The sequence below is a fragment of the Scardinius erythrophthalmus genome (assembly GCF_964197995.2).
Source record: "Scardinius erythrophthalmus genome assembly, chromosome: 12".
In the NCBI taxonomy this organism is placed as follows: domain Eukaryota; kingdom Metazoa; phylum Chordata; class Actinopteri; order Cypriniformes; family Leuciscidae; genus Scardinius; species Scardinius erythrophthalmus.
Window position 1 is genome coordinate 8,849,836 of NC_138232.1, and position 22,239 is coordinate 8,872,074.

At 36.0% G+C, this 22,239-nt stretch overlaps 1 protein-coding gene across 1 annotated transcript in view; it reads left to right on the top strand.

The window, feature by feature from the left end:
• The window catches only part of cntn3b (contactin 3b), a 55,016-nt gene that overhangs the window by 27,136 nt on the left and 5,641 nt on the right, over positions 1 to 22,239 (top strand). The window contains exons 7-18 of the mRNA XM_081380383.1: positions 80 to 264; positions 4,114 to 4,250; positions 5,436 to 5,565; positions 6,035 to 6,185; positions 6,268 to 6,395; positions 8,874 to 9,049; positions 13,088 to 13,205; positions 13,865 to 14,023; positions 14,636 to 14,785; positions 15,126 to 15,196; positions 18,640 to 18,874; positions 20,330 to 20,439. Coding sequence (XP_081236509.1) covers positions 80 to 264; positions 4,114 to 4,250; positions 5,436 to 5,565; positions 6,035 to 6,185; positions 6,268 to 6,395; positions 8,874 to 9,049; positions 13,088 to 13,205; positions 13,865 to 14,023; positions 14,636 to 14,785; positions 15,126 to 15,196; positions 18,640 to 18,874; positions 20,330 to 20,439 — 1,750 coding nt within the window. The remainder of the gene's footprint in view (positions 1 to 79; positions 265 to 4,113; positions 4,251 to 5,435; positions 5,566 to 6,034; positions 6,186 to 6,267; positions 6,396 to 8,873; positions 9,050 to 13,087; positions 13,206 to 13,864; positions 14,024 to 14,635; positions 14,786 to 15,125; positions 15,197 to 18,639; positions 18,875 to 20,329; positions 20,440 to 22,239) is intronic.

The window sequence follows — 22,239 nt, forward strand, 5'->3', positions numbered from 1 at the left end:
TATATTTGCTTTATAGGTGAAAGTATCTTTCATATGAATTTGTCTAACTACTAATGGTGGATTTGCTTCGGTTTCACAGTCCAGTTCCTAAGATCAGCTGGAGAAGAACCAGTGACGTTTCATTCCCAAACAAGGTCAAACTGAAAAATTCGAACGCCATCCTGGAGATTCCGAGTTTTCAACAAGAGGACACAGGGACGTATGAGTGCATAGCGGAAAACAGTCGTGGAAAAAATGCTGCAAGGGGTCGCGTGTCTTTCCATGGTGAGTTGTTCCAACACTAACCCTCGATTTCTAGGTTATTTTCTTATATGTATTTGTCATTTAATACCTCTTTCTCTTTCCATCTTGTATCATAAACACCATTGTCAACATCATTTTCCCTAAATTCATTGTTTTTTGTGTATTTTTTCTACCTTTTGAATTTGTTATTTGATAAGTATAAATAGATGCTTCTGTTGAGAGATCAACTTTAGATTTACAGTAATTTGAAAAAATATGTCTGTTGCCATTTGGCAGTTCTGTCCCGCCTTGAAACTAGAGTAATAAATCAGTAGACAGTGGCATCAGTTATACTGCAGTTATGTATTCATTTGGAGGTGTTTTATAGAAATATAATTATATTTTTGCAGTAAGAACATTATGATTTATGTTTCATCTTTTGAGAAAAATGAACACAGGATAAATTATTATGGTTGACTTAATTTGAGTTTGTAGGAGATCCAACTGCCTCCATATAAATGTATTAAAAAGACATTAATTTAATCAATAAAAACATTTTATATTAAGACAGCACAGAATGCCACTTTATATTGTTAATTTGATTTATTTATTTAAAGTAATATATTTGTATTTTATTTATAAAAAAATATATCTTTCTGTTACTGAAGCTATTTTAGAGTAAAAACAAAAAAATATAAAATGTCATAATGTTTACCAGAAAGAAAGCAAAGCTATTGTAAGTTTGACATGATTCATTAACAGTTTTGTAAGGTTCTGTACTACCTGGAGTGGCATAATTATGACATTGTCTACTGTCATTATATGTCATAACTCACAGTGAGGACGTCATAACAAGTGTCTCATTTGACTTGTGTCCTTGAGAGACATGACATTTCATGATTCATGTGATTGTGACCTTCTGCAATGAGCACCTCATTGTAGAAGGTCACAGTGGCATTCCATGAAAAGTCAAGTTTAATTTGAAATGTATGGCATTGTTGTATTAATAACCTTTACCTTTATCCTCTCCTCAAATCTTTTTTCTTTTAATTTTTTTAAATTGAGTGTTTATCAGAGTGGTGCAAAACTTTAGTTTTGAAATAGAAATTGGAACACACACAAAAACATTTACTGGATTCAAGGAGTTTTTGTAGTTGTTCTAATAATAATAGTAACAAATTGTTTCCTCGCAGGCATAGGAATGAATGGGAAATTAAGAAAATGTTTTTTTATTAGCCTATTTGCACTTTCCAGAACACACACACGCACGCACGCATGCACACACACACACACACACACACACACACACACACACACACACACACACACACACACACACACACACACACACAAATGAAAGGATACGACCATAGAACATCCCAAATGCAGAACACACTTACATACATACACACACAAAGACACACCTAGAAATTCCCTTTGTTTTTCTCAGAATTGGTAAATATAAACTTGCAATTTATTAGGTCCAATTCTTAGGGGAGAAAGTCAGCTCACAATCCCGAGTTTTTATTGGGATTTTAAATCTTGCAATTACCACAAAAAAAGTCAGAATTGCCAGATATAAACTCACAATTACGAGGAAAAAAGTTATATTTCGCAATTCTGAGAAATAAAGTCAGAATTGTTAGATATAAACTCACAATTCTGACTTTATTTCTCAGAATTGCGAGTTTATATCTTGCAATTCAGACTTTATAATTTGAAATTGAGAGTCTGCGAGTCTTGCAATTCTGAGAAAAAAGTCATAATTGTGAAATAAAGTGTCGCAATTACCTTTTGTAATTTTTTAGTCTGTGGCGGAAGCAAGCTTCCATAGATATCAACACACACTCTGAAGTCTTTTTGGATTTTCTGTCTTTGCAATGACTGTATGAATAAATATGCACTTGTATGCCGTGAAACTGAAACGCAGTTCTGTAGGATAAAGGAAAACGGGAGTTTGCCTTACCAAAGTAGATTGCCTGTTCCACTATTTGACTTTGTGCAGAAAACAAGCAGTTTGAAAAGCACTGGATTGGTGTCGGTCTTAAAGGATTCATAGGTCTTATCCTAGGTTTATTTAAATGAACATTTGTGAAGAGAAATGCAATCATACAAATGTGTTAATTGATCTCAAGACTCTGTACGTGGCACCGGAGTGTTTGCCAGCCAAAAGGATAATAAAGCTTCCAGAAGGAGGTCAAAGGATTTGTAGCTCGGAACGGAGCATGTGAATTGTGAGCATGTGATTGAATTGATTTATTCATTGAACATTTTACTTCAGTAGTTAGATTCATATTCACATGGCTCTTGTGAAATGGGTCGTCTATTGTTTGTTGTTATAGGAGTGTCAAGCATGCAGTCAATATTATACAGACTAGCGAATGAGTGTATGGCGAGCCTTTTTGGAGGTGGTGAAGCGGATTATGCGATTCTCATATTGCAGCCTTTTCTGATAATGATAATTAATAATTCAGGGGTCACACTGTGTGATTAGAGCAATTTAATTAAATGTGGGATTTGCTGTCTGTAAGTCAACTAACTTTGAAGGAATAGAGAAATGTTGTAATCATTTGCTCACCCTTGTGAATCTGATTTATGGCACACAAAAGGGGTTATATCCTTGTAAACATTGATAAATTATATACATTACCATTTAAAAGTTTAAGGCGAAGTAAGATTTTATTTTTTTAAAGGTCCCGTTGCATGCGATTCCATGTTTCAAACTTTAGTTAGTGTGTAATGTTGCTGTTAGAGCATAAATAATATCTGTAAAATTATAAAGCTCAAAGTTCAATGCCAAGCGAGATATTTTATTTAACAGAAGTTGACTACAAAAAACGGCTCGATTGGACTACACCCCTCTACATCCTGCATTAGTGACATCACCAGAACCGTTTCTTGACTAACCTCGCCCACAGGAATGCTCCCTCAACTCTACTGGCTACTTGCACACTTCTTATAGCTTAGCCTACTGTGTTTACTCAGCTCTTACGGTGATTTTCTGAAGTAAATCTGACGCTTCATCTTTTGTGTGATGTACAATAAACTTTATTAAACTCATCAGTACATGTTTGATCATCATTCAGACAGCAGACTTGTAGGTTATTAATAAATAATGGATACATAGCCTACAAGCAGATGACAAATACGTTATAATAACCGTAATTAAACTACTAAACCATACCTGTTTCATCTCTATACAGCAATCTGACTCTGTAGGCATTATTGTCCGACTCGAAATGAACGCCGTTACTGAGAGTTTCTGATATTATCATCATTCCGTGAGATGAATTTGTCCTGACAGACTGAGCGCGAGCTCATGAAGCTCCGCCCCCTGTGCCGTCCAGCAGCAGCTCATTTGCATTTAAAGGGGACACACTGAAACAGGTCGTTTTTCTGAGCCCCAAAAAATGTCAATTTAAACATGCTGTAAAAAATGATCTGTTGGGTATTTTGAGCTCAAACTTCACATACACACTCTGGGGACATCAGAGACTTATTTTACATCTTGTGAAAAGGGGCATAGAACGGGACCTTTAAAGTAAAATGTATGGGGGGGGGGGGTATGTAAATGTGCTTAAATGTATGGGGAAAAAGCAACCAGGAGAAGCCTATAGCATCTCCTTTAGTTTTGCATAGATGAAAGAAAGTCATATAAGTTTGAAATGACCTGTAGGGTGAAAAAACAATGATGGATTTTTCATTATTGGGTGAACTTTTACTTTAATTGTTTCTGTCATCAAGGCAGTCTTGGGAATCTATTAGCCTTGGGTAATGTGGGTGGTTTGAATATGCAAGTGTAACATTTCATTTATGTGTATTATTTAATATGTCCATAATCATTATCCAATTATCCATTGTTTGATTGATCAATGTGCTTTCTTTCCACAGCCACACCTCATTGGCTGCAAACAACGACAGACACAGCATTGTCCATTGAGGAGAATCTGTTTTGGGAGTGCAAAGCCAATGGGAAACCAAAGCCCTCTTATAGCTGGCTGAAGAATGGAGAAACTCTAATATCTGAGGTACTTTAGGGCTTTATCTGCTCATACTGTACTGTAGTTCAAGGTCAATGCAAACATATTCTCATTGCTGACATAAAAGCGAGGGGAAAAAAAGTTGAAGTAAAATCTGTTTAAGTAGGAGAGACTCCCATCAACCAACAAAAGCAGTTATAAGGCAGCTGAAAGACTCCATTAGACGTGACCTGCATTCAAGCCGAGAGTGACCCGCACCTCCTCCCCTCCCTTCCATCACACATCACGTCAATCTCTCCTTATGACTCTTTGTGCTGAGGTCAGCCCTTAAAAACAGCCGATAGGCTTAAATGTCTGCTATTCCATTAGCAGAACCATCAACTCAACACCTCCCTTCCTGTCTCATATACTTTTCCGACTGGGCGCCCATGCCAAATGAATTGGCCATTAGTATTTTACTGTTATGTTCAACGTTTCTTTTCTGTTCATCGGAGCAGAGGGTCAGCATTTTTTTTTTCCTCTTTCTGCTTTGTAGCCTCTTCCACCCTCTCCAAACCCATCCGTAGATGTTCAACCCAACAGACTTTCAGCGTTAAAGTGTTTTTATTGATTGATATTGGATATACATTGGCTGATATTGGATATTTAATTTTTCAGTTCCCATATTTTTACATTTAAATCATTTAATAACTAATAAATAATAAATCTTAAAATGAATATCCATTTTCATAGTTTTAATGTTCAAGTTGAAATGGATGATTTCACTTGTAGATTTTTAAATTATTGATTTTAGTTTTACATTTTTTATTTCGACAAAATCCCATAGACTTACAGTAAATAATGTTTTTATAATTTCTGTTTTCATTTTCATTTTTAAGTTTTAGTAATTTTGTTGTTTTTGTCATATTAATTACTTTTATTTATCATTATTTTATAGTTTTTCTTTTAGTTTAAGTTATTTTAGTACATCAAGTTAAACTAAATAAAAACGAGAGGTTTCATGTTCAACTAGCTGACATAAAATAGGTTTTAAGTTTTTTTTTTACTATAATAACCCTGCTTTTAATGAGGGACCCAAACCATATCTAGTGACCAGAATATCAATTTAATCTTAATTAAATTCAAATCAAAATAATCTTTTGACTTTTGACCAGTAAGCAACCATGAAATTAAGCAACCCAGCAACCGCATAGCAACCATTTTCCTGTGATTTCTTTGTGAATGTGTCTACAGGGCCGAGTGCAAATAGAGAACGGCGCTCTCTCCATCTCCTCGCTAAACCTCTCAGATGGCGGGATGTATCAGTGTGTGGCGGAGAACAAGCACGGCATCATTTATTCCAGCGCCGAACTGATGGTGCTTGGTACGACCTCTGCGTTTCCACTGCCTGCTCTCCATCCTTCATTTGAATGATAAAACTTTGAGTAGTCACAGCCCAAGCTCAAATTACAAGGCAGCACTGAAAACATCCATGTGATTAAGTGCTCCATTGTAACACTCATATTTCCCCTATATTGATTCTGAAATGTATACATTTTAATCAGAACACATTGGTCAGTATTGTTCGTGCGAGGCCAGTGTCAAATAAATGGCGTCTTTTTAAGATACAGCACAGAATGGCACAGCAAAATGTAGGTTTAGTTAAAGACAAATGGCCTGGAAGCAGCCAGTGAAAGTGGACAGCTTTATTTGTTAAGTCCTTTAGACTTTTCTAAAAGGCTTTCTTCCATTTTTTTTTTTTTTTTGCCAGAGGCTGTTTGAACGTCAATTGCTGTTCATCACAGATTCCATTGAGTGTGAGTCTGAGGACTAAATCTCTCTGTCTCCTACAGCCTCTGCTCCCAGCTTCTCCCAGAATCCTTTGAGCCGAGTGCTTAAGGCTCGCTCGGGTAGTGACGTTAGCCTAGATTGCAGACCACATGCTTCGCCCAGAGCCATTAGCCTGTGGAAAAAAGGGACTGAGATACTGCAAAGAAACGAAAGGTATTTAGCTTTTGAGTTTATATTTGATCACATTGAAGACTTTGGCCAATTATTTATTTATAAATTATCTATTATTCTCAAGGATTTCCCTCTTCCCCAATGGAACTCTTAAGATTGCCAACGTAACAAAGCGAGATGGAGGTAGTTACACGTGCATCGCTAAAAATCAGTTTGGCACAGCTAGCACAACAGGAAGACTGATAATCACAGGTGAGTCATTCTGTTTTATATTCTCGATCAAAGTGTAAATTTTAGTGCATATTGAGATTCGAACTCTTCTTGCAATATTTTCCAGATCCGGTTTCTCCACTGTTTCTCTCACCCCACTATTTACTGTGGCCCTTTTCTATTTTCCATTACAAAAAAAAAAAAAAAAAAAGCCAAACAAAAAGAAAAAAATATTATTCTCCTAGCAAAGACATAATATAATGTATTTGTTGTAAAAAAAAAAAAAAAGAAGCTGATTCATTTCTCTCAAAAATGTTTTGGGATTCTTTTGATAATCATACATTTAGCTTTAGACTCTAAAGTAGCTTTGGATGAATAACAGCTTTATTTTTGCTGTGCAGAAAATACACAGCCCAGTTCACTCTTATTGTTGACTCAGATACTGTACTCTTGATGGCTTAACTTTGATTAGCTTTGAATGAAATGCCACATCTGGCACGTATCAAAATGCATTGCTTCAGCTGTTTCAAGAAATGTATTAGCCAACTGACATCTCCATTCTTCTAAGTTTCTGTTGTCATCACTGTCAGCCTTTCAAGTCAAAAAATCACAAAGCATACGATTTGTTTTATATAATCAAGCAGACTGAGAAGTCTCACACAATGCCTCTGTGCTGTTTCAAGACAAATAGCTTTTGTTGTCAAGTCTCTATGTCTAAAAGTTTTAAGAGATCTTTTCAAACTCTAATTTAAGTAATAGTTCACCCAAAAATGTTAATTCTGTCATCATTTACTCATCATCATGTTGTTCAGAGCTCGTATGATTGAAACACAAAAGGAGAAAATAGGAAGAATGGACTCACTATAATTGCATGAAAAACAGTCTTAATTTTTCATTTTGTGATTTACTGAAGAAATACATGGTTTTGGACAGCTTTGGAACTACATGAAGTTGAGTGAAAGAAATATTCTCTTTGGGTGAACTGGCCCTTTAAGTTAGCCGCCTATATTGTGGACATGTAACATTCTCTTCTCTAGTTTAGTTCATATGCCCTCTTGCTTCAATCTTCCACACAGTTCAGCCCATGTTACACTAATTACTCATTGTTAAGGTCATCCTTAATTGCTGTGGCCATTATCCATGTGGATTGTTATATTCTCGTTAAGCTATAGCATGAATGTTATTCCTCGCTTTTGTTCTTCATCATATAGTTTACGGGTTTAATCAGCAGTATTTTCATGGCAAATCAGAAGAAACTCATTAGCTATGTAACATCGAGACCTCTGCGTGAGCACATACGTCTTTTGCAGGGTTTCTCTTTCTTCTCTTCCTTGTATTTTTCTCTCATTATGTTTTTGTCATGCACCGGCAGTTGACCTCCTTAATGTAATTTAATTAAAATGACCTTTCCCTCACAAAGTGCCTTCACCCAACTGTATTCTGCACACAGTAGACATGCTGCCAATTCATTTGGCTCTTATTAAAATCTACTTTATGTTCTTCTCAAATTAATAGTCCCCATATGGAAAGACAGCAGCCAAAAATCTAAGTATAGCACCTAGAAATTATGATTATTTATTACAGCAATAAACCACAGCAGGCTGTGGTAAAATTGCTAACCCACAGCCTCGAGTGCATGGCCTATTGCTCATCAGGACCATAGCAATGTAATACACTGATTTTTTAATACTTATATTAATAATGATCACAATAGGATCATTCTTACCATGCTAATTATTTTTATGTCCCAATCATACAGTATTTGAATTAATATATTATATAGGTAAAATATTGTAACAATTTCTTTGATGGAAGTTTTTGTTTTATCACAAAAATATTTGAATTAATTTATAAATAATGTTTAAATGACATTGGTAATTCTAAATTGTAAAAATTAAATGTATGCATATTTTATGTTATATCATATGTTATAAGCACATTTTTCCTCTGGAATATGTTTTTATTATTATTGATGATTCATTTATATGTTGTTTTTTTTTCCCCACATGTCCTCAATATAATAATTTTAGTCTTTTGTTTACTTTTTAACAGTTTAAATGTGGCTCATCCAATCAAACCTTGTATTACAAATAAATGAATTTATTAGTGTATTATTTGCATACAATGTTGGGTTAAAATGTGACTTTTAACTATTTTGAAATATTTTTATTGATGCATTTCATTATTTAGTGAAATATAAATCATTATGAAAATATAAAATATAAATAAATAATATAGTTATATTTAAATATAAACACATAAATAATGTATTTATAATTGACATTTGTCTCAAATGGATGGATTTTAGTATTATAATGCAGAATAATTATGCAGCCTACCCTTCTGGAACAGCCTTTGGGTCAGGAGCATGATGCCTTAAAATGCTTTCAGAGACAGCTCGCTAGGTTTTTGGAACAGAGTGATTGTCTTGTTATTTGCCAGGTCACAGAAGAAGTTCTCTCGCTTTAGTTTGTGTCCCAGAGCTAAACTGACAGACTGTGTTGGCACTGTAACTAACAGAGCCCACGAGGATCAGCCAGGGCCCCAGCAGCACGGAAATCACTGTGGGGGAGAGCATCGTGCTTCTCTGCCAGGTGACTGCCGATCCAGCCTTGGACGTGGCCTTCTCGTGGGCCTTCAACGGTCAGCCCATCGATTTCCATCAAGACGTGAACCACTTCGAGCGAGTGGGAGGGGTGAGTATTGTGGTTTTAGGGCAATATGGCAACCTCAGCACCCTCATCCCACACCACCACCTCCAAACATGAAACATTTATAAGGAGCGTATCTTGGAAAACAGGATTTTCCTTGCTGTTTTGAAAAAAGGGTTTGATGTACTGTGTAGACATAATCTAACATTCACAAATCATTTATGAAGACTCGACTGCAACAGTAGCAAACAGGTCTGAAATGAATGACTAAATTGCAGTGCAGCGCAACACAAGTGTATTTCATAAAAAAATAAATATGCTCCGAATTTGTAGAATATTACGCCCATAAGGGGACATGGTGGTGGAAAAAAATATGAGATGGGAGGAAAAATAATAAATCTATGTTTTTGCGTTCTCTCGCAAAAGTTTTGCGTTCCCCTTGCGTTCGCGTTTCTCGGGGGAACCCGAAACATTTGCGATTGAATGCAAAAGCATTGCCAAGTAAGTGATCCTCCCTTCTAATTTTTTTCTTCTTCACCATGTCCTTTTAATGGCTCCGTATCATATGGTCCTTTTAATGAAGTACAAGAAATTTGTCAGGAGAAATCTGTACAATAAATTGCGTTTTGTAATTTCTTAACAAATTCAAAGTAAGATGAGTTTATTTGAGCCGGAGGATATAGGAAAAAATCTATTTGTTTTGTTTTGTTTTTTGTGCTCATCAGTTGAATCAATCCAAAGAACCCAGCTTGTAATGCAGTTCATTTTATTGAATAAATCTCAAACACGAGCACTTGGACTACTGTAACTGGGTTTTAATCTAATCATTGTGCTGGACAGGAACAAGCTATTTGGACTTTGAATGCTCTCCCTCAAAGAGACTTGCCAGCTGTTATGTCTGTCGTTTGATATTCATCCCATTCTTGGGATGAATTTTGCCTTCTTGTTCTGGGTCATTCTATTGCTGAACTACATCGAATGTGAATGATTCAACATGTTTACCAAACAGCTGTTCTTTACAAACTCAACCAGGGAAAGAGGCCAGATCAATTAAGAGTCTTGTTCCCATTTTACCCCTCCAGTTTCACAGGACGTTTTACATCTCAGGGTATTGCAGCAGGACTCCAATGAATTAAAATCCTGCCTTAAAAGAAATGCTTTGTGTTGTCACATTCCATTTTGCTGTTTTAGTTTAGATTTTTCCTTGGTTGGCTAGGGGTTTGAACAGAATAATAAACAGCTCTTGATCATTTAGAATCAAGGATTTGAAACCTGGGTGCAGTCTAAGGTTCTTGAAAGCCTGTCTGAGATGGCCTTTAGATGGTTCATTTAATAGGCAAATCGTAACTTCCTAAATTTTATTGAGCTGAATATTATATTATATTATATTATATTATATTATATTATATTATATTATATTATATTATATTATATTATATTATATTATATTATATTATATTATATTAAAATATTTGTAGAATATTATAAAATAAATGATTAAATATTAATATTATTTATTATAAAATAAATACAAATAAAATATTGCATTTTCCCCCCACACGCCTTGGGCCCATTATCATGATCTTGATTCGGGCCACTCAAACCCATGGCCAGGCCCTGCCTTTTATTGTCAGGTGATGGTGGCTCCGTAAAGTTCATACATGGGCTTCTCTCAAGGGCAATTACACATGACATTGACATATGCAGATGGGGGTTATAATGAGATATGGCTTTCTCGGATTCACACTTTCTCTGCCCCCAAAGATTACGCCTTCCGTCTTAGCAGCCTCTGATGAGTGCATTACCATAATTAAACATCACCCGCTCCACAGTCTTCCTGAAATTTTGGAGTCCATTGAACCATGGAATGGGCTCTCTTATTGATATTGATTGAGTTTAAGTCATTTTTTTTAATAGGAATTTAACTTGATTGAGAGGAAACCCCAGTCAAACATAAGTGCTGGTCATGTTTTGAGAGCATGGAGGGCATCAGAAACACTTTTATGAACTATTACAGTAGAGTAGTGGTCTGTGGTTTGGGGATGGTAGACCACTAGAGACATCAATGTGATATGTAGGATTTAGCTTCTATGAACTTCTGGGCATACTTATTTAAAAGCCAGGGAGAAACACGTAGATAAATTGTGTCTGCAGTCTTGGAGTTTCATCATTTATTTTATTTAAGAAAAAATATAATTGTGTTATTTTATTTAAAAATTATTTAAAAAGTTAATAGGAAAAAAATATTATTAATGAAATGTGTATTTATTTTTTCATCAAAACAACAGCATTCATTCAGAAAACCCTGTCAATTAAAGTCTTTAAATTTAATTTAATTTGCTTCTTTCGCACGCTGTGCTGTCTTATGCTTAGCTGTGTCTTCATTTAAAATGAAGTCTGTACCAGAAATGCAGAGTCTTTATGACTTATCTGCTTATGCTTATCTGGAACAATATTCACTCTCTCTCTCTGCATGTTCTTTGTTCATTTACCTGGTCCTGGCTTATGTAATTGTGGAATAATTAGTATCGTCTTACCAATTAGCCACAGTGTGTGTGTTTTGCTGAGCTCCTGTGTGTCTGAGAGAGCTGGATCTGAGTGAATCCCTGAGGCTAGTCACCGAGGCCGTTTATGAAGGTCCACACATATCTCAAGTGCACAGCAGCCATTTTAGAGGGATGGATGAGTATGCAGAAATCTGCAGATAGCACGACAGGGAACATTATTGCACCTGCCTTTATTTTGGTGATAATTACATAATAAAATGGTAGCACATGTTGTTGTTGAAAACAGGTACTTTGTTACTCAAGCTATAATAACTCTGCAGTTGCAAGTGTCCCAAATATGTGTGTGACACAGATCTGGTTTGTTGGATGACTTTCACAGTAAAAATCACTGGATGTGACATTTACCTATTTATTTATTTATTTATTTATTTATTGACATTTTACGTATGTGTACAATAAATCTGAAGTATCGTTTTTTTTTTTGTAGTTTGACTTTAGTGTGAACACTTGGCTCATGCATTTTATTTGTTATTTTATTTTATTTTTGACATCAATCTAATGCCAATTTCAACTGTATTTTATTCTTGATTTACCATTGGTGTGAATCATAAAATAATTTATATTGAATTCTGTTTAATTTGTAGTACCTTAAGACTAAAAATGTACCGTTTAATGTTTTTTTTTTATAATTTTCATAATAATTTCATAATATATTTTGTGAAGTCAGAGTATGTTTGTACATGTGTGCTGAGCAGAGATATGGGATGAGCTATATTTTGCATATAAGTATGTGCACAATGCAACTTTCACTGAGCAGAGATGTTCCAATGATGATGATACTTCAAATGTGTACAGTTGGCATGTTCTTTACAAGGAAAGGAATGTTTTTCAACTGATGCAAATGTATTAAGAATGTATACACCGAGGCATAGTTTCTTAATATGGAAAGTGGATTGTACCATGTGTAAGCATGAAGTATACGTTCCATTTTTTAAAATAAGCAACATGCTTTTCTACCTTACAAGGAAGTTGAAAGTCGCTCAGTGGTGTATATAAGCTCAATCTTACTGTACTGCGGCAGAGAAACACCAGGAACACATAGACCTAGCACAAATACTACATCTTCTCAAGTTTCTCTCCAATGCTGACAAGTGTGTAGAATAAAGATTTTTCTTGGCAAGATAACTGGTGTCCGGTTCCCTCAATCAAATAATAACGGGGAAAAAGGCTTAATTCCAAGTCTACAGTACCTGTTTGCGTCTCCCTTTCTCTCATTTTTGGAAATAGTATCAGAATTGAATGGCACGAGCCAAAAATTACAGTGCTTGAGGTTATGCATTGATTCATGAAATATGCCCAGACAGCAACATAGGGGCCATATCTGGCCCACATCTTGTACATGTGGATTCCATGACCGACTCTATGTTGCTGCCTGGGTATTATGAATAATAATGCATCACACTTATTATAAAACTAGTGTTTATCATTAGAGATAGGGTTTTGTGTCTTGTGCTGTAACAACATGATAAATTATTAAGGCAGAACGCTTTAAATTGTGTTTCCACTTTTCCAACAGAGCTTTTCCGGTGATCTTATGATTCGAAACATCCAGCTTAATCATGGAGGGAAATACGTTTGCCTTGTTGATACAGACGTCGAGAGTTTGTCTGCTGACGCAATATTAGTTGTTAAAGGTAGGAACAAATTGTCTTCGGTTTATGTCTACGTGCACAATATTTGCTTTCTTCCACAGTGAAGAGCTTCCTGCGAGGTGTGTATTTCAATAAAAGGCCACTGCTAATGTAGCAAGAGTTCAGAGAGTGCTAAATGTGTCACTTGGGATGTTTTATGGGGCCTCGTCTTTGCTGCTGCGTTTTTGTGAGTCACATTGTTATTCATGGTCATTACACATCACGGTTCTGTCCCAGGTGTTTGGAGAGGAACTGTTTATCATAGAGGATGTCTTTAATTGGCTCATTTACACATCGGCTAAGCAGCACGACAGGCCCTAGAATGCAGTGCAAATGAAGAGAAAACATTTAATGGCAGAGAGTTATTTGGAGCAGAAATGCGAATCATTTAGTTGTGCAAATACAAGCGTACACACATACACACAACTTGTTGCCCTTGCTAAAACTGATGAAAACATACACAAGCACAAGCTTGCCATGTCTAACACCTTAGCTTAGAACACACACTCCTAAACAATAGTCTTCTTCTAATCAGAGTGAGGCAGTTTCCAAGTCATCAATATGCACAGTGCATGGGCCAAATGTAACATTTGAGCAGGTGTGAAGTATAATCAAATGCTCCTAATTAATTCAATTCCTTATGGGCTATGTGATTGAGTCAGGTCCCCCCAGCCCCCCAGACTTGGTCGTGGTGGAGGAGGTCACAGACAGCACGGCCCAGCTGTCCTGGAGCCCAGGCCAGGACAACGGAAGTCCCATAACAGGATATGTCATCCAGGGCAGGACTCCCTTTACTGTCGGCTGGCAAGCTGTGGACACAGGTACATCGCCCAACTCTTTGTCTGTACATGGAAATAATAAATACAATAAAAAATACAATCTCAATGAAAAAGCTGAATTATGATTTTATTTTTAAAGTTATATATATTTATAAACATATAAAGCCTACAATGTATGTAATATTAGTTTTTAGTATATTTGTTTTCTATGGAAGCTTGTTTCTGCCACAGAATAAAAATTTAAAAGGTAATTGCAACTTTTTATCTTGCAATTCTGACTTTTTTCTCAGAATTGCATGATATAAACTTGCAATTGTGAGTTATAAAGTCAGAATTGTGAGATATGAATCAACAGGTTTCAATATACATTTTTATGAATGTCAGAATTGTGAGATAAGTGAGAATTGAAAGTTTATATCTTGCAATTCTGACTTTATAACACGCAATTGCGACTTTATTCAATTCTGAGGAAAAAAAATGCAGAATTGTTAGATAAAAAGTCACAATTACCTTTTTTATTTTTTATTCAGTGGCGGAAACAAGTTTCCATCGTTTATTTTATTTTATTTGTATTTCTGTTTTAATTTTTGTGCTTAAACTTGAACTTGTTTTAAGTTAGTTGCTATTGTATTTTACTGTTCTTCTTGTCCTCAGTTCCTGAGGTGATCAATGGGAATACTTTGACTGCAACCGTTGTGGGTTTAAACGCCTGGGTGGAATATGAGTTCAGAGTTCTGGCCAGTAACAGTGTCGGCATGGGAGAGCCCAGTCCCCCGTCTACCAAGATCAGAACAGAAGATGCTGGTGAGTATGCTAGTGTGAGACTCCACTGGATCTCTTTCTATTTCAGACAGGCACTAAAATTGAAAGCACTGGAGCAAACCATGCATCCTCAATTCCCCCGTCATCTGTCACATCCATCACTTTTACTCCACATGCAACACTCAAATCTATGCATTCTTTTATTCACAAATTTCTAAAGGGGGTGGTTTAAAGAAGGTAGAACCTCTGTGAGAGTGATGGTTTAGAGTCTTAATGTGATGAAAATTTAAATAAACTTTTAATGCTCAAACCTGCAATGAAAAATCCCAATCAGAGCTCTGCCGGCAGCTTTTTAATCTCTTCTTTGGGTTTTTGCCCGCAGTACCTGACACGGCTCCCACTGATGTTGGAGGCGGAGGAGGTACCAAATCGGAATTAGTGATAACATGGGAGGTAAGTCATTTGTCAGATTTTACTGCTATCTCGGCCAGCCTGGGCTAAATGCCGGTGCTTAATTGTGTAGAATGAAATGTAGCCATTTTATGATCGTTGTAGCTCTCCCTCCTGCCCTCTGGACTCCAGACTTTACTACTTCTCCAAATGGAAGTCAGCTCAAGACCAGAGAGTTTCTTAGAAGTTTATTTCACTCACAAATAGGCTTGATTCTGTTCAGATACAAAATGGAAGGAGTAAGGGTTTAGCAAGGGAACATTCTGACATTCTTTTGCTGCTATATTTGACTTGCAAAGCCTTTTGTGAACTGTAGCAGTGATGTAGTGCATTTAAGCTAACCTAAATACTAGGGGTGGAGCCGAACCCGAATACGGTATTCGGAAAGGCACAAACAGTGATGTAGTGGTGCCTGGAGAAGTGGGTATACTCTTAATTTATGCCTCAAATTTTTTTTAAGCGCCCCAGGAAAGGATGAACGCTCTGTGTTATAAACAATGATGTAAGATAGTCTTGCATATAAGTTCACCCCAAAATGGGCCAGTATAGTATTTACACATTATCACTTAACTTTTGCTGCTTGACTTCACAGAAAAAGGATCATTATAAAATTAATATTAGCCACAGAAGAGGTGCAGTTTTTGTAATTAATACTGGCTTTTAATTATTTATTAATACTAAATAATTATGAATTTTGAGTGACTATTCCTTAGTCCATCCACATATGAAAATTGGACGACTATTCAAGGGATCACTGCAACACTGTCTTTACTGGGCGCAGGGCCATACGCAGGGTTTTATAAAAACCGAGGTCCCAAAAAATATTTTGCTAGGGGGGTTCGGGGGCATGCCCCCTTGAGAAAATATAGATTTTCCTGATCTCGACATGTGCATTTTAAGGTGTTTTGAAGGCCAAAATAAATGGACAACAGTAGCTTTAAAAGCATGTCAGGGCAGTAGCATGAAGTATTTTATCAGATATTTTTAAACATGAGAATCAGTTTAAATGTCGCAATGAATGATCCACACTACAAAATGGAAATGCAGAATGTTTATGCTTATTGTTGACAATACACAATCACATATTCGAAACGGGAATGGCCTTAAATAAGAAATGGTTCAAGGATTATTTTGCATAGATGTTACATTTCAAACAAACGCCAATGCAGTCCAGACCAGAGGCATATGAGCAATTTATATGAGTATCAAAGATCAGTTTCAGCTACTTTTTCTTTCCTAAATTAATCAATGTTTTTGGACTAATATGTTCATTTAATCAATGGTTCAATTGCTCATTCATAAAGACAGTCACTTGTGCCACCTTCTGGCTTAATGATGCAAGTTGCGCAAACACAGACAAGCGGAGTGATACAAACAGTGAAAAGTCTAACCCACTAAACATTGGACGTCGGATAGACGTGCAGATCATGTCTTTATTGGGTCCGTCGGTCCATGACCAATTCTGAACATCTATTCGACGTCCAAACTAGGTCCACTATTTGGACGTCCAACCATGACCCAACTGGGACGTCATATTGACGTTCAACATTGGACCTTTGAACTGGGTAATTTTTTTCGACGTCCAAACTAGGTCCACTATTTGGACGTCCAACCATGACCCAACTTGGACGTCAAATTGACGTTCAACATTGGACCCTTGAACTGGGTAATTTTTTTCGACGTCCAAACTAGGTCCACTATTTGGACGTCCAACCATGACCCAAATTGGACGTCATATTTACGTTCAACATTGGACCTTTGAACTGGGTAATTTTTTTCGACGTCCAAACTAGGTCCACTATTTGGACGTCCAACCATGACCCAAATTGGACGTCATATTTACGTTCAACATTGGACCTGAACTGGGTAATTTTTTTGGACGTTATTTGGACGTCTATGACAGGTGCAGGAAATTTACATGATTATTATTTTTTTAATTTACAAATGTAGAGCTCTTTTCCAAAACGTGAGTTTGTCATGTCATTTTGCTGTATACTGAACCTATTCACTGCTCCATCCACGTTTCCAAATCGCTATATTTAAAATGTAGCCTACTGCAAGATGCAGTTTCTTTCCAAACCGCGATAAGCGCCGAACCTATTTTTAGCCTAAACGCGATAATCAGAAATTATCTCACTCTCTTACAACTATCTCACTTCTCGAATACTGAAATTTTGGTACCGTGACAACACTAGTAGCTCTGTTAGCTCGGTAATTTAGACAATAGGCTGTTGACAGAGTAACGTTAACGTAGGTAATGGCTGTTATGTTATTTTCTTTTCAATGGCGTTCCTTGTTACATGTTCATTGCTGGATTTATGGAAAAACATCAACCAATATTGCATATCCATAATTATTATAATGGATATAATTAAAGAATACTTACACTATAACGTAAATTAGAAGTGTAATGCAAAAAAATGGATTTTTACACCTATTTTGAATTTTACTCGAATACAAATACAAATACAAATACTTTTCCCCTCTCAACAAATACAAATACAGATACAAATACCGGCTGCTTTGCACACCCCTACTAAATACTATCACATGTCGGAGGGCCATTTTTGCATACTACTCTGCAACTGTCCTGGTTCAACAGTGAGTGGAGTGGCACAATAGCAATTTCAGCAAAAGTGGAGTAATAAAAACAGTAAAAGACATTTGAAATGCTGCTTATTCAACAACAATTCAATGTCTTACTTGATTTGATTAAGTACCTTTCAAAAGTTCAGATTTTTTTTTTAAATAAATAAATTAATTAATACTTTTATTCAGCAAGGATGCATTAAATTGATCAAAAGTGACTAATAAATTCATAATGTTAAAAAATTATGTTTCAAATAAATGCTGTTCTTTTGAGCTTTCTATTCAACAAATAATCCTAAACAAATGTATCACAGTTTCCACAAAAATATTAAGCAGCACAACTGTTCTAACATTGTTTGTAATAATAAATGTTATCTTGAGAAGCAAATCAGCATAATATAATTATTTTTAAAGGATCATGTGACACTAAAGACTCGCGTAATGATGCTGAAAATTCAAAGGAATAAATTACATTTTAATGTATTGAACTAAAACAGATATTTTAATTAACAAAATGTAGCCTTGGTGAAAATAAAAGACTTCCAAAACCATTAAAGAACTTACCAACCCCAAACTTTTGAACAGCAGTGCATGTACAAAGTATTGGGGTTTAACCATATTTATTACCATATCGCTTTTTTTTTTTTTAGGTGAGTTAATTCCTTTAAATGTTCCATATAGTCTCTCTTTGAGTTTATGAAACTTGCATGCATAACAATAATAAAAAAAAAAAGACAATTGAGAAAGAAAGTGGTCTTTAAACTAAGTGCTAATAAAGCCCTGTTGTCATGTGGGTCATTTGGTGTGTTGACCTCAATTTGTTTTAATATCACTATAGTTTTGTGTTCCACTTTAAGCCTGTTCCAGAGGAGTTGCAGAACGGAGAGGGATTTGGTTATATCATTGCTTTCCGGCCAGTGGGCATGGTGACTTGGACCCGCGCTGTGATCTCGGCACCCAGCGTCACCCGCTACGTTTTCCGCAATGACACCATTCCACCATTCTCGCCCTTCAATGTCAAAGTGGGAGCGTTCAACAACCGCGGAGAAGGACCTTTCAGCACTATTGCAACAGTGTTCTCAGCAGAAGAAGGTAGAACTGGATTTATGTACATCAACACTCACAAACACGTGTATATAATAACTTTCTTAACCTTATTATTTTACAGATTTGAAGTGATAACTGGTAATTACTTATCAGTCATAAATATATAATTAAATGACCATATAACAATGTGATGGCCATTATTATAAAGGGTCCTATAATGCCCTTTTCCCAAGATGTAAAATAAGTCTCTGATGTCCCCAAAGTGTGTATGTGAAGTTTTAGATCAAAATGCTCCACAGATATTTTTTATAGCATGTTAAAATTGTAACTTTTTGGGAGTGAGCAAAAACATGTTGTTTTTGTGTGTGTCCCTTTAAATGCAAATGAGCTGCTGCTCCCGGCACAGAGGGGGCGGAGCTTTAAGAGCTTGGGTGTTATCAGCTCAGATTACCTCACACAGACACGCACTGAAAATTTCAAAAACTTGTAGCCTTCTATGTTCAAACCGGAGTCAGACAAAGATGGAGAGACTCAAGAAAAAAAGACAACATGTAGAATGCAACAGGACATTTCTGAATGGTTAGTTGATAAACTTATGTAGCTGATGTGGAGTTAACCATCTTCTAGTCACTGATTAGCATATTCTGTCATGATAATCTATAAATCCTGTTGATTTCACTAACCCATAAAGCTCATTGTAGTCCCTACCAGCCGTTTGTTGAAGTCCTTAAAAAGTGATTTCTGTAAAATAAAATATCTCTCTTTGCTTTGAACTTTCAGCGTTGTAACTTTGCAGATGTTGCAAATAGCAATATTACACACTTACTAAAGTTAAAAAGTGAAATCATAATCAACCACCCCTTAGAGGTAAAATCATATATTGAAACATTTACAAAAAGCAATAAGTTAAGAGAGGAATATTACTATTACATTAATAGTAATATTTACTATAGAAAATAATAGCAAAATAGTACAATTAGCCCAAATTGCTAGTCCTACATACAAGCCTCATAGTCTAATCAACAGGAAATATTAATATAGGCCAGTCAACGATACGTTGTGTGGGCCTGTGGAGCTAAAATATTAGGAACACATTCCGACTCAGCAATAGTCCCTTCACGTTCTCAAACACTCTCGGTTCCCTCCCTTCACGCATACAGGTGTGACCTTGAATGAGAATAATGGAATAAGTTGATTGAGACAGCTTTCGTCCCTCCTCCCTCGTTCAAGCTGCGAATGACAACCTCATATTAGTTATTGCTGCTATAGGTTACAACAAATCCTGCTAGACACTTACAGGCCTATTCATGTGCTAGAGTGTTAATTGAATTTTCCCAGCAGATTGTCTCCTTCTCTGTCAGTCACAGTTCCCATTAAAATGAAGTAGGGCCTCTCTCAGGTGAGACCGGGGCTTCATTCTCTGACTTAATCCAATTTTACCTCGTTGGCTTTGGAAAGCTTTTTGAATAAGAGCCTCAACATTTCTCTGTTCCTTCGCAGTGCCGAGCGTACCGCCAGAGAGGGTGTCAGCAAAAAGTCTGTCGGCGGCCGACATCGAAGTTACCTGGGAGCCGATTCCGGTCACCCCTGAAAGGGTTCTTGGATATGAGGTTTGATTCAATTGTCTTGCCGTTCGCGGTAACGTTAAATGTCATGTTTTTCCTGTAATAATGCAATCCCAGATCTCAAGCAATTATTAAAAGTGCTTCTCACCTCTCCCATGCCACCTCAAACATCGAGAATGCCAGAGTTTAGACAGTGCTTTGTTAAATGTCTGCGTCTCTCAGAAGCTGGATGAAAGGTCTCCGCTGGCCTTTCAAGAAAGCAAAGAGAGCCTTGCTTTCTCACAAGCCACTCTCTCCATCTTTGTCACCCCTGCGCTGAGGCACACAACAGCCACGTTGCCATGGTAGCTGCCGTATTGTCTGGAAAGAATAGAACTATCATGTCACTGGATTCTAGATGAGGGGGAAAAAAGAAAACTTTCTAGATTTTATTTTTGTCTCGTCTTTGGTTAGCAAGGACTGAAAGACCAAATCAAAGCAGCATGGATCAAGGAACTGCGCTGTATGCCGTATATACCATTTATTTGTGCTCAAGGTCCTTTGAAGCACCTGCAATATTTGAAATGGAAAATAAACCATCACTGCATTTCCTCTTTCACAAAACCCAAATGTGAGCTGCAAAAGTCTGAGACCACTAATGCAAATGCATCTATTTTGCATTTTTCTAATTTACTTTTCAATTCATGACTTCATTCTTTTCAGTCACACCCACGGGAAGCTGACTTTTAATTAAATTTGGAATAATTGAAATAAGAATTTACTTTGCAAACTTTGATTTACTTTGAATTGCAAAGTAATTCAACACAGGTAATGCATTCTGGGAAAGTGTTCGTCTTCCCTGATCTACAAAAGTTTATGAAATATGATAAAATACTCCACCGTTCCAAAGTTGGAGTTCAGTTTTTTAAAAGAAATGAATAATTTTTTTAAGCTAGGGTGCATTGAATTCATCAAAAGTGACAGTCAAGACTTTTACTTTGTTACAGAACAATATATAATGCTGTTCTTTTAAACGGTTTTCACAAAAAGATGAAGTGATTTCAACATTGAAAATAATAAGCACCAAATCATCATATCAGAATACATACATAATATAATACCTATTCTGAAGGATCATGTGACACTGAAGACTGGAGTAATGATGCTGAAAATTCAGCTCCGTCAAGAAATATTTTACATTTTTAAATAGAAAACAGTCATTTTAAATTGTAATAATATTTAGCAATATTACTTTTTTCTGTATTCTTAATCAAATAAATTGGAGAGACACTTCTTTCCAAAATATTTTAAAATATTACTGACTCACAACTTTTGAACAGTAAACAAAAATTTCTATAGTGTAGGTAGCATTTCAAAAGCATTTCTGTCTGTCTAACAATCACACGACTTTCTTTGAATTTGTTGATTTCTGCTTCCTTACATTCAAGTTTGAATTAAAATTATGCAACCTGTTTGCCGTCTCAGTTAAAATGTAGGAACTGAATTGGAATGAATAACTGAATTCTCAATTCAAGTCTGACAGACGCACAACCCTGTTGTATGGACAGCATTTCTAAAAGTAGAAAAGAAATAATTTAGAAATATTCCACCCTTGGCTGGATCTCATTATTATCTAACCAAATACTTAATGCCTCAATATTGATATTACTTAGGACTCAGGGTTAATAATTGATTATTTCATTTCCGCGATCTAATTGTTTTTCACCTAGCACACACAGCTAAAAGTTAATTGAAATTTCATATCCTTAAGGGAATCTCCATACAATTTTACAAAAATATCATATTACCAGACAGCCAGAGAAATGTTCTCAAGCTTGTGGAAAAAGAACAAATGATAAGCTGAAT